The 13,044-nt window shown below is 56.9% G+C and overlaps 1 protein-coding gene across 7 annotated transcripts in view; it reads right to left on the bottom strand.

Annotated features, from left to right (window-relative positions):
- Nucleotides 1–13,044, bottom strand: part of LOC127051142 (inositol 1,4,5-triphosphate receptor associated 2-like) — a 30,366-nt gene that overhangs the window by 3,187 nt on the left and 14,135 nt on the right. For 5 of the 7 annotated variants that reach the window (XM_050953060.1, XM_050953056.1, XM_050953058.1 and 2 more), the window contains exons 3-12: nt 11,240–11,349; nt 9,639–9,699; nt 8,703–8,780; nt 8,136–8,211; nt 6,014–6,089; nt 4,577–4,604; nt 2,935–3,075; nt 1,895–2,026; nt 878–1,025; nt 34–83 (exon numbers count right to left, since the gene is read on the bottom strand). In XM_050953060.1, the coding sequence (XP_050809017.1) occupies nt 34–83; nt 878–1,025; nt 1,895–2,026; nt 2,935–3,075; nt 4,577–4,604; nt 6,014–6,089; nt 8,136–8,211; nt 8,703–8,780; nt 9,639–9,644 (735 nt within the window). In that variant the 5' untranslated portion in view covers nt 9,645–9,699; nt 11,240–11,349. Of the gene's footprint in view, nt 1–33; nt 84–877; nt 1,026–1,894; nt 2,027–2,934; nt 3,076–4,576; nt 4,605–6,013; nt 6,090–8,131; nt 8,212–8,702; nt 8,781–9,638; nt 9,700–11,239; nt 11,350–13,044 lie in introns of those variants that run through there. The other 2 variants (XM_050953059.1, XM_050953061.1) reach the window with 2 other exon arrangements.

Here is a 13,044-nt window from a genome sequence, read left to right as displayed (position 1 = left end):
GGCCATAAAGCCGTGGGCAGGGGCACTCGTTACCTGCTGGAACGATCGCATCAGGGGCAGTTTCAGTCTCTGCTCACCGTCATCTATGGAGACAAAGGGGTGGGGGTGGCTCCAGAGGTGGCCTGATAGCTTCTTACACCTTGGGCAACTAGCTCCATTCTCCCACCCACATACCAACCACCCAGGCCTGCCCAGTGTCCCGCTCTCCTCCTGAGCTCTGTAGACTTGTGTCTCCCCAGTGGCTTATGCGGGAATTTGCCCAGCAGAGAAGCTCAGTGCAGATGGAGCAGGGACAGACATCGGGCTGTTGTCCCAAAGGTCCGTTTGGTTGGATGGTTGCAGCCCCAGTAACTCACAAGGCAGAGAGCTGCTCATCCAGGGAATCTGAGAGCCTTCCACACAAGGGCCTGGGGAGTGGAAGCGGCAGAGCAGACAGCGGATGCATTGCACCCCCTGCCTCTGGGCCATGAGGCCTGTAGCACTGACTCCACACGCTGCTGCATTCCCAGCTTTGCCACCTGCGTGCCTGCTGCGGCCAGGACTGGGGACTCGCAGGCACTCAGAGCTGGAGGTCAAAGTTAGGCCCCCCTGATAAGGCCCTTCTGTGATTTAGGCATGTGGTCCTGTGACCACTGCCAACAGCTGTCACCAGCGGCACATGGATACCAGGGACCAGGTGGACTCCTGGTGCAAAGGGGGGCAAATGACTCTAGCGTGTGCCTCCCTTGGCTGAAATGGACTCAGACCGTTGGAGACCAAGTGACCCACCCAAGGAGTCAGTGGCAGCACCAGGAACAGAACCCAAGAGTCCAGATGCCCAGCCTTACGCTTTAACCATTAGGCCATGCTCCCTCCCCAGCACCCATGCCCACTGCACCCCTGTTCTCAGCCAGCTGCCGGTTGCGGGAGTTCTGCTGGATCAGCCGCTTCATTTCCTCCAGCTCCGTGTGTTCCCGCAAGTGATGCCTCTTCAGGTTCTCCACGTGCTGCACCATCACCTCTGCCGCCCGGCTCATCCGTGCCTCCTGGAGCAGAGAGTGGGGAGCGGGATCAGGCCGCCAGGCACAGCCAGTGCTACAAAGCCTGAGCCACTCCCCGGGGAGACTGGGGCAGCTGCCACCCCTTTTGGTTCTATTCAGGTTCTTAGACCATGCCCATCACCACGGCGTCAGAGCTCACACAGAGCTCTGATGAGGGCACGGACTTTAATGGGAGCAGACCTGTTAGCCAACCAACAGAGCCCAAAGCAGTACTGTTCAAACAGCCCAAAGGCTTCCCAGGGGCCTCCTCCCCCTTGGCACTCCCCATCACCGGCTCCTTGAACATGAACATCCACCGCTGCATCGTCATCTTGAGGACTCCCAAGTGCTTCCCGTGGGCCAGCTGATGTTCAGATTAGCCCCTTCCTGCTTCCCCAACAGCCAGGGGCAGAGGAAGGCAGGATTCCATTGGTCTGGCCAGCTGGATTCAGGCACAAGGAGGATCTGGGACCCAGGAGTGAGCAGCAGGAAGACAAAGCGAGGTGGGAGCTGGGGCAGGAGCCAGGAGGATGCAAGGTAACAGGCCAGTTGGTACCTGGTTATCATCTGCCCCCAGGCTGGCCAGTCTAGGAGAGGAGCTGTCACTAATGCCGGCTAGCCCAGGGGTGGATCTGCCGGCTAGCTGAGGAGGGTGGGGACCAGGGTCCGTGGAGCCAGTCCAAGAGCAGGTTCCGTAGAGCTCAGCATGTGAGTGCTCTGGGTTGGCCTCGTGGCGCTGAATCTCCCTGCTCCCGGGGGTCAGTGCAGCATTGGTCCCCTGTACCATGCTCTCCATTGATGGGGCTTTCACTACTGGGCTGGAGGAGCTGCCTGGACACCCTCCCACCCTGGGCTCTTGGAGCTGCTGGACCCACCTGATGGACGGCCCCCAGCTTCTCTGCCGCACTCATCGCCCGCTCAACAGACCCTGCCAGCACCGTCAGGCTTTGCTGCAACTGCCTGACCAGCTCCTTGCGCTTGGGGTCGACGCAGGACAGGCCCAGCCTCTGTAGGGGGGAACCAGCAGCTGCTCTGCATGATCTGCACAGGAACCAGGCCCCTTCCTCACTGGACTAGAATAGCGGCAGCCCAGGAGATACCCCAGCCAGGCTAGGACACCACGTCCAGCCAGTTCCACACCAACAGCCCAGCTGTTGATCCAGTGCTGGTGAATGTGGCCAGAGGAGAGCCTCATGTCCCCTATCCATGGAACAGGACAGCCCGGGCAGCAGCAGGACCAGCTCCCGCCACTGAGCCAGATCACTGCTGAGGCCAGCGGGAGTCACCACAGCTGCAATGGAAGCTCAACAATTCACAGCAGCTGAGAACCTGCCCCAGTGGGACGTCCTCGGGTGGAAGCGTTCAAGCCTCTCTGCTGAGGTTGCCAATGTTGAAGGAAGGTGCTAGGATGTGGACAACTCGCCAGTAGGAACTGAGCTGGGATCCACAGGCTACATCGCACACCAGCCGCCAAAGACCCAGTGAGCTGCGCTTGGCATTGGGCGGGGCGGGATTCGAACCAAAAGCCTTGAAGCAAAAGTCTTGGGATCCCATTGCCAGTGGCATGAGCCAGCCAACTCCCCAGGCCGGAGATGACTCCCTCTGCCCTGGAACGCACCGGCGGTCACATCCAAAGCCGGGGAGATCCGGAGTGCAGGATGAGACAGTGACGGCCATGCAGGAGTCAGCACCTCTCCCAGTGAAAGAAACACCCCCCAGGGGGAGCCTTAAAACTGCCAAGAGAATCTGCGTCATCAGCACCTGTGGGTCAACGAGTGACCTCGCCTGCTCCCCACTTGGGAGACTGGGCAACAGAGCTGGGATCAGGTCAGAATCGAGCACCGGGCTGTCCATGGGGCACATGCAGCCAGGATCACCCTGCCCAGCAAGGTGCCCGGAACCCAGCCCCACTGACCTGCAGCGCTGCCCGGCACTCCTCCAGCTCCTGCTGAATGTTCTCCTCTGCCACATCCCGCGCCCGCTCCTCCACCTGCACCCGCCGCCGCAGAGTGAACATGTCACAGCGGAAGGCCAGTGCTAAGTGCGTGAACGCTGCCTACAGAGGGGAGAACAGGGCAGGGGTCAGAGGTCATCTCTGATCCACGTCCATAAAGGACAGGGACATCGTCTGTGACCAGGAGCGGGGCAGAGCTGGGCAGGTGATTCTGGGCACAGGGAAAGGAATAGGTTTGGTTTGATTCCTTTGGTAGAGCCAGGGGAAGCCGCTCCTCTCCTTTCACCCCAGCCCATTTCCAGGTGCGTCCCTCAATCCCACTGACTCCTCCTGGACAGCTCCACCCCTCAGCGCTCACCCCTCCTGCTCTGCTCCAGCAGGCAACGGGAAGCACTGGGAGCAGTTTGTGCAGCCCGCTCTGTTCTACATGTGCCCGACTGTCGTCTCTCACTGGTGGGTTTACACTGGGGTAAAGGGAGGAGGGAATGGGGCCCTTTAACCAGCATGTCAGTGCCACTAGGACTGCTCACACAGCTGGGATCCTGGACCGTGTGTGCATTGCTGGAAGGGTGGTTTTCTAAGTTCTAACGGGGGGTAGGTGGTCTTCTGCTGAGCTAGCAGCTGAGCACTGGAAGCCCTGCTGGAGGCTGGCAGCTCCTCCCCTGCAGAGAGCACAAGCCAGAGACACACTCACCCTCATTAACCCGGACCTGAGCAGCTGCCAACTGGGAAGCAAAGCCCCAGACTGCCCTGGCACTCAGGAGGCAGGGATCTTCCTCGTCTACTGATTTAGTGGTGCCTTTTGCAAGGCTCAGAGCACTTGATAGCATTACCAAGTACTGTCGGTGTGCACAGAAGGATCACTTCATTTAGGACTAAAATGCAGCCAGCTCGGGGCTGGAACTCAGCAGTAGTTTAAATGCATGTGTCAAGGCCACTGTTTAGAGGAAGGGAAGTGAAGCATTTCTGTCTGTGGTTGAACGGCTAGGGGAATTCAGGTAAGAACGAAAGGAGAAAGAATGAACTTGTGGGTTTGGGCCAGGACAGCGAATCAGGAACTCTAGGTTCTGTTCCTGGCTCTGGGACCCTGGGCAGGTTGCTTCCCCTCTCGTGCCTCACTTTCCCCATCTGTAAAATATAAACCACCCAATCCTTGGTGTCTCTACTGAGATTGTGAATTGGTGAGCCTGCAAAAAAGGGGTTTCCTGGGTCAGCGCAACTCCAACCACCTTCAAATGGCCGTAAAAACCAATTCTGGTCACTGCTGGATTTGACCTGTGACCTAGAGGTGAGCGTTGCTAAACTTCAGCACCACTCTGGCCAGTGGCCTCCTATACCAGCCTGATGTCCCAAATGCTGGCGCTGACCATGGGGGGCTGTTCCAGGCTGTAACCCTATTTCACGCAGCAGGTGGGGACCCTGGTTTTAACCCATTCACTGTTGCCATTGGCCTCATGAGATTGCACCACACAGTCTGGGTTGGAGGGGGAGATGCACGAGGCAGCCCAGGTGACGAAAGCCCCTACACGCGGCTAGAGGGGACAGTTCTCGGGTGCATCGGTCTCTCATTGCCATGGCTGATCGGCTGAAGGGCAGAGCTTACCTCCACGTCCTGCTCAGTTAAAGCCACTCTGCAAAGGAAGAGCATATGTGGCCGTCAGTGACGCAGGTGACTCAGTGAACCGTAACACCCAGTATTTACATCCTAACACCCAGTCAGCGCCCATGGCCTGGCAGTGCCCAGCAGGTGGAGGGCAGTTCCCAGAAGTGCCCCCCTCTTCTGGGGCATGGTTTGCCAATGAGCCCTGTGCACCCTGTGACCCCAGAGAGTCTAGCGCAGCCCAGGAGTGAGTAGAACCAGGCGTACTCAGGGGAGCTTGGCGTGGTTCAGGATACACGGGTCGGGCTGGCTTGACAGAAGTCCTGTGTTTACACACACAGCAGGCACCAGTCAGGAAAGCTTCCCCAGGCCCACCAGTGGGGGGCCAGACTTGCCCTGGAGGGACCCCTTCTAGGGCTGAGGGAGGAGTCTTCCCTTGGCCTCTCTGCTGAGTGTCAGGGCAGGAGCAGATCTGGCTGAGACATTTGCACCTCAGTGTCATATCGCAGAGATGCATCAGTTGTGTGTCCTCAGAAAGGTTTTTGGGGACTGGGAAAGAGGAACAGAGTGTGGTTGACATTATAGCTGTGTGGTTAGGACCCCAGCCTGCAAGCAGGGCTGGTTCCAGGGTTTTTGCCGCCCCAAGCAGAAAAAAAAGCCGTGATCGCAATCTGCAGGAGCTCTACCGCCGCCGCTTCAGGCTTCAGCGGCAATTCGGCAGCTGGTCCTTCGCTCCGAGAGGGACCGAGGGACCTGGCGCCGAATTGCCGCCGAAGAGCCCGACATGTCACCCCTTCCTCATGGCCACCCAAGCACCTGCTTACTGGGCAGGTGCCTGGAGCCAGCCCTGCCTGCAAGATCATGTTCACATGCCAACTCTGCCTGATTTGGAGTCATCTGGGAAGAACTCAATCAGGCACAGCAGGGACCTGAACCTGGGTTCACCTCATCCCTGGCCAGGGCCGTATCCAGCAGGCTATAAAGTGACTGATGCGGACACACCTCACCCATGGCACAGTCCTGTCTCCACAAGAGGGCTCCAAAGGTTTGGATTTCATTCCAACTAGAACAAGTTGAAAACCTTCTGAAGTGGCCATGATATAGACCAGCCAGCCACCTCCTGCAATTCATGCCCCATCATGGCAACCTGTCTGCTGGGAACATCCCGCCCCAGGGCCGAACTGCCCTGAAATGGGGACTGCCTGATTCTGCCTCCTGCAGGATATAAGCAACTCCCATCTGCTGTGGGAGGAGAACGGGGCCCCTGTGCTGGATTTGAACCAGCAACCCAGAGGTGAAAGGATGTGTACCCCATAGCCACCTTGGCTATTCTTACGGCTACCGGCTCACTGTCACTTCACCTACAGCTTGAAATCTTCCAGTGTCTTGGGCACGCAGCAGAATTTAACCCCATAGGACGAGGAAGGGTAGGAGTCCTACCTGTGCAGGCCCAGCCGCTCCAGCACCGAGAGCTCAGGCAGAGAGTTCAGCAGTGGGTCTTCGGGAGGGTCAGGATCTGGGAAGGAAAAGGGCCACAGTTAACCCAGACAGCATGACAGGAGGAGCTGGAGGGAGGAGAAACAGTAACTCCCTGGCGGTGTCTACGGGGCCAGGTCACTCAGCATCTGCACGCTGCAATCAGGGGACGTGACCAGAGCTTGGGTGCCGGAGTAGTGAGACCGCAGCAGCCAGGGCTTCAGCGCAGGATGGACCAGCCTACCCTGGATGCTGGGTAATTCCAGGGGCAGCCAGCCTGCATCGAAGCTCACACTATCACAGCCTCACTGCTACCGGTATTCACGCCGGCTAGAGTAGTGCTTGCTCTAGCATGTCTGCACAGGCTGCACTTATTTCCCCACACCCCCCATTGCAGCATGGACAGACCCTAAGGACCACAGTAGTTTGGACACTGGCCTGGGACTCAGGAGACCCAGGTTCAGTTCCCTGCTCTACCACCAACTCCCCGTCTGGCCCTGGATTTGTTGTTTAGCCTCTTGGTGCATCAGTTCCCCCATCTGTACCATGGGATAACGTGCCCCACCACGGGGATAAAGACAGTGGTGCTCTGATGCTGTGGGACAAAAGCCCTGCCTCAGAGGGGATGCTATGGTAACGGAGGCCGCAGAAGTATCCTGGACTGCAAAGCAGCCCCAGGTAGCAAATTACCCAGCCACGGATGGAGAAGGGCCCATCCGTTTGCATCACTGGGATAGATCCCACCCTTCCTTGTTGAGGGTCACTCTAGGCTTCCACCCCTCAACGGCCTGGCCACTGGCTAACAGCTGGTGAGATGTCACAGCCAAGAGCTCCAAGGACCATGGTGCACACAAGGCTCCCACACAAGGGCGGGACCCAAGCCCAGGAAGCCCCGTTCAGACAAGTAATACCCCCTCCAAAGCTTGTTGAGGCTCCTCTCCTCTGACTCTCTTACATAGCCCATTCCCCTTCTTCTCAAGGCAACAGGATCCTCCAGGCAACCGTTCCCACCTCCCTCCCTCCCGGTCCAGGGGGCTTTCTGGACCTGGGGGATGGCCCCATTGTTGGGGAGGGAGAAGGGGTGCTGGTAGTTGGGGGCATAGCCCGTCCTCCTCACTGAAACTATCCCTAAGTGTGAGACTCCTTTCCCAAGCTTTATCTGAACTCTGAGATCCTCCTGCGTGACTCCTCTCACATCTGATCTCTTCTTACCCAAAGATTATCCCACCCAACAACCGGTGCTAATCCTAATCCAGTTAGAATCATGCTATATCAGGCGCTGTGTGCAGAGGCCTCACTCTGGACTAGGGAGCGGAGAGCCTCTGATGACGCAGCCTCAGGTCCCACCACGCTTGGAAACGCCACATGAGATGATTTTCCTTCACATGCGTATGTACGCAGGACCCAGAGGGGACGCAGGAAGAAAGCAACAAAGGCCTGGCAGGACTGACCCCCAAGGAAGGAATTCAAGAATCCAGGCAGGTAGCTTGGTCAAAAGCCCTATGAATGCCGGGGTGGGGCCAGAACGGTGTGGTTTGGGGCATCTTGGAAAGTCAACCCACTCTTCTGGCTCGAAGGGGTTCAGTCCATGCCCCAAGAGACACCTTTAAACACCCGCATCTGCTCCAAGCACAGATAACGGGGTGGGCAAAGGGGAGAGTTATTGGGAAGAGCGTGGTCCTTCACTGGGTGGGAGCTGTGGATTAATCCACCCCCTGCCTTAAAAGAGGGGGGGTGTCGGACAGAGGGGAGAGGGTCCAGACCAGGTTCCACGCTGGCTAGGAAGGAATGTAACGAAGTTCAGACCCTTCACGCCACAGCCCAGTGCAGCCGATGTTCCCAGCAGCCTGCAGCACATGGGCACCAAGCTCTGCAGGGCACGGAAAGGAATGGGACCCAGTGGCCAAGGAAAGGAGGAGGGGAACAGAGAGAGAAAGGAAAGAGAAAAGACTGAAGAGGGGAAGGAGGGGAGAGATCAGAAGATGGGGAAAAAGGATCAAGGAGGGAGATGAAAGGACAGAAAGCAGACTGGGCTCTGCGAGGGGAGGGGAATGGCAACAGCAAAGACAGAGACTCACTCACCCACCTTCATCACTCTCGCCACTGTCCCCAAACTGCACGCTCAACTCCCTTCTTCTAGAACCAGCCACCTGGCCTCGCTCCTGGGGAGCAGGAAAACGCCCATTAACATCATGGGCCAGGAGTAACCTGGCCTCCTGCCCCACACCCGCAGGGGAGGCTGTCAGTGAACAAGCTGGGGCAGCGAGGCCACATCTCAGGAGGCCACGTGAGGGGCACAGCTGAGGAGGCTGCCAGCTACTCCCAGGAGGCGGCACTGGAGGGAGCGTGGCAGATGCACGGTATCAGAGTGGAGTAGTCCAGAGATGGTGCTGGAGGGAGCAGGGCAGCAGATCTCCTGGTTATTCCAGCACCATGCTCTGCCAAAAGAAAGGGCAGCAGAGAAAGGGGCAGGGCTACTGGCGAGCAGAGCCCTTGCACCTTTCCACGTAAGGGAGGAATTCCATTATGCATCTGTTTTAGCAGGGAGCAGGATTTGGCCCTAAATTCAAAGGAGGCAGGTAAGCATACATTGGGTAGGTAAGTGAAATCCCTTCCAAGGGGGGGATTCATACCCCACCACCACCCCTCTCACCTCATCCGTATGCTCTGTGCTCTGCCTTCTCGCAGCCAAAAACCTTCCAGAGCCTTCCTGGGAATGGCTCATTTGTTCCTAGAGAAAAGGCAGAAGCCAGGCCCATGAGAACATGAAGGAGTTCACCTCTATCCCGGGGTGGAGCAGAGAAAGACGTGCGGTGTGTTTCTTACTAAACCCAACCCCAGAAACCAGCAAGGCAATGAAGAGCCCTCAGTATCGCACAGGCCTCACGTTGCCAGGGGAGAGCGATCCCCGGACAGAAATAAACACTCCTGTGCTTTCGGATCCTTTGAGGTGAAGGTGGCTGCAGAAATCCAGAGTTGGTGCATTATTCAAATGTATTGACTGGTGTTATGAGACAGAGTGAGCGATGGGAGTTAACCCAGCTCATCATGCTGGCTGGGTGGCACTCACTTCAAGTTGCACCAGGTGTCCAACCTGACCATGGCAGGAGGGAAGGAGACTAAACCCCTCACCCTCAGATGCCATTGGAATAAACAAAATCTCTGGTGAACAAGCCAACTATACTGCCCCCTGCTGGCGAAAGCAGAGATGCCCATTGTTGGCACGGCAAAGTTGATGTACCACAGTGCCCCCTATTGGGGAGGAGAGCTGTGAACTACTGCTAACAAGGGCAGAGTCACTAAAAACAGTTGATGGGGCCAATGGGAGCGGCTTAGGGCACTTCTGGGGAGCACAGAGAGGCCCAAACGTCCTTCTGGGTTAAACACCCAGCCTGCCAAAACCAAGGGTATGGCAGGTCACTGGATCTGCGCCAATCAGCCTCCTACTGAGCCTGGGGGCACCCAGAATGCGGGAGCAGCTCATGCTTGGCACAACCAGCGGGGTATGGCAGGCGTTGCCCTGGAAAAGTGTAACAGCTCTCTGCTTCTCCCCAGCACAGGCTGCAGACCCCTGCTGCCAACCTGTTACCTGCATGAGAAGGTTGTGCAAGTCTGGCTGGCTCTGCCGCTGCTGCCTCAGTTGCTCTTCGCTGAAAGGAAGGGGGTGTTCAGGTTAACGAGCAAGACACTCCACCAGCAGCGATAAGCCCTTAAGGCCCAGTGATAGATTCTCCCCACAGCTGCCCTTCCGTGAGCCCAACTCACAGCACAGACCTATGCCCGGAGCCAGGCAGAAGGCATCCCCATCATGAACCTAGTTCTGCAGCACTATGCCATGGAGGTGGTGGCGGGGAGAGACAGTCCTAGATCTTCCACCTCTCAGCAAGCCTGAGGCCAACCCCTCTCCAGCCCACTCCGCTGACACCATTCGCCTGGCATGTGCTTTGCAGTCCTTACCCTTTCGATGTCACCCTTTCACACCCACTGCAGCAGGTGCCGTGGACTCCTTGCTTATGACCCCACTGAGCTGGGCACAGAGACGCTCTCCAAAGCCATTTCCAAAAAGGAATGAGTCACCGGCCCGAGGCGACGTTCACATTCATCACTTTTCACCCAGCTGCCAAAGGGACCTAGCATCCCCTGGCTATTTAAGCGCCAGTGCCCTTCTAGGAGGCATGAAAACAACCCAGCTGATGATAGAGCAAGAGCGCCATCTAATGGGAAAGCTGCCACACTGCCGGCATCTCCCCCCAGGTATGTTCTTGCTTCCTAGACAGAGGCCTCAATGCCAGGGCCGGCACTACCATTTAGGCGACCTAGGCAATGGCCTAGGGCGCCAGAATTTTTGGGGGGCGCTATTTTGCCGGGGGGGGGGCGGCACACGGGTCTGGTGGACTACCGCAGTTATGCCGGCGGACGGTCTGCTGCTGGAAAGGCTCTGGTGGAGCTGCCGCAGTCATTTCAGCGGATGGTGCGCTGGTCTAAAGGCTCCGCCTGCGGCAGGTCCACCGGAGCCTTTAGACCAGCGGACCGCCCGCCGGCATCACTGCGGCAGCTCCACCGGACCATCCACCGGCATGACTGCGGTAGTCCACCGGACCCGCAGGGGGCGGCGAAATGGCCGTCCGCCTAGGGCGTCAGAAACCCTGGCACCGCTCCTGCTCACTGCCTTGGGGCAAGGAGGCGAAGAGCCCAAAGGAGTTGATAAACTGTGCAGACTGATGTTCAAACACACAGGAGAGAGTCTCTCTCTCTCTCTCTCGCACAGGTACTGCTCAGGATACCTGCCATTGCAAGGCTGCCAACCTGGTATAATAGACAATCTCTAGGCCCCGGAAGGAAGTCATACGCATACCTCGCTGCCTTGCCTTACCCACCCATCCCTCATCACCAGTGAGAGAAGGACAAAGGTACCGAAAGGCGTTTGCTCAAAGGAGGCTCTCGCATGGGCACGTTCAGATCCCAGTGCAGGGTCTTATCAAGCCACGGATTCGAGAACTGGCCATGGCAGAGGGTGATGCCTAGCAAGGAGAGCCAGGATCTCCTGGGTTTTATTCCTGGCTCAGGGAAGAAGTGGGTGACCCCACCCTGAGTGTACCCCTCGTGCCTTTACCTCTCCCGAGTTTTCCCACTCTGAGGCTAGGTCCTGGGGCTACAGGCTACAGCACCCTGCATATCAACCACGCATACCCAGCCGGTCCAAATGGATTCAAGCACCTGCAGTTCTTCTCTTCAGGAGTCTGGGATCAGCGGAGAGCAGAGCGACCAGGCAGACTCCTCAAACCCACGTATTGCTTATCCTAACAGTAGAAACAAAGCAGTTAGAGGATTTTAGAACAACAGGCTAATGCAGGTCTGTCTTAGCCAACGGGTTACTGTCCCCGATGGCAACTGGGGCAGGCCTGACATCTTCAGAAACCCGCAGCAGGTGCCTGTGGCTCAGTTTGGTTCCACAACTTCCCCCCACACACACACACACACCCCCCACTCTTGAGAGCGCATGCCCCTTTTAAGCCCTGCTATAGTGTCATTCCCCACCCTACTATTCCTGGGCTTTGACACTTCTGGACACACACACACACACACCCCAGAAGATCAAGCCTGAGTCCCCAGAGCCAGTGGCTCTGCCCTTGTCCCTTTAAAAATCCTCAGCCATTTGCTGAGGGGTAGCTTTTTCCTGCCTGCTTGTTTTTCCAGACAGACCCCTATAAATGGAACGAACCTATTCAGACAGTAACTTCCCAATAACTTGGTCAACAAAGCAGCTCCATGTCCATCTGTGGGGGGGGGGGTGAATCATTTAAATACAGGTCTGCAAAGCAAGGCTCCTGGGTTGCATCCTACCAACTAGTGCATGACCTGGGGCAAGCCACAGTCCTCTCTGTGCCTCAGTTTCCCCCTTTACAAAGGGGACTCTTGAGATCTATGGACAAATGGCGCCTACACAAAAGCTACATCTCTGCTGTATGCAGAAGGGAGAATGCCTCTCAAATGTGAGATTTTTAAAGCGGTGTCTCAACCAGCAATGACTCCCCGCTTCTCTGCTTAGCACGAAGGCGTCAGTGGGGAAGGAGGCAGTGAGGGATGTTTGGATTCAGGATGCTGTTGCTTTGCTATTTGGCTTCACACTGGTACTCAGGGAGGAATTCATTACTGACACGGCCAGGAAAAAGACGAGGGAGATTTCTGCACCGCTCTGATGCCAGAGTTTCCCTCAGTGGCCCCATTCTCACCATCCTGCTGTTTAATTCCCCTGCTGAAATCACCATCCAGCCGCCTGCCTCAGAGACTCTACCCAAAATAGATCCCAGAGACCCCACCAACCATGGATAATTTGGGCTCCTTTAAATTGTGGCCTTCAGCTGCTCACCCTCTGTGTGCCTCAGTTTCCCCTGGGGGTGGGGTAATGATACTTCTCTTACAGAGACGTTGAGAGGATTAATGGCTTTGAGTCATCTAATAGAAGATACTTGTGTGTGTCCCACCTACCTACTATCCTGTCTACTTTATGGCTCCAGCTTAATCATAAAGCTTTAATTATTGGAGGACTTTTTTTTTTTTTCAAATCAACAGATCTGGTGCTGACAGAAAGGTGGCAGACTGACAGCCCTGCTTCCTCTGTCTGTCCACAACATGGACAGCCTGGCCTGTGACCAGGCAAGCTCCTAATGCACCTCTGCCCTGTGCCTTAATCAGGGCTAGGAGAGACCCTCTCCCTTGAGACAGGAAGGGAGCTCAGTCTCTGGGACACCCCCCCACCCCATCAGCTGAGACTGCCAACAAGGGGAGGTATCAGTGCCCCTGTGGTGGTGGGTATGGCAGCATGAACCCGTCTACTGGTAGCTGAGACCCACCTGACTCATTACACCGAGTCCCCACCACACAGGAACAACTTTCTCTGCGCTAACCTGGGCTGGATTCATACTGCCACTGCAGAGGGAACAGGTGCTGCTTCCCCTTGCCAGCCACTCTCAAGGATCCAGCTCCAAAAGGAA

This window comes from Gopherus flavomarginatus, chromosome 5, assembly GCF_025201925.1.
Source record: "Gopherus flavomarginatus isolate rGopFla2 chromosome 5, rGopFla2.mat.asm, whole genome shotgun sequence".
NCBI lineage: Eukaryota > Metazoa > Chordata > Testudines > Testudinidae > Gopherus > Gopherus flavomarginatus.
This window is presented reverse-complemented; position numbering and strand designations above follow the sequence as displayed.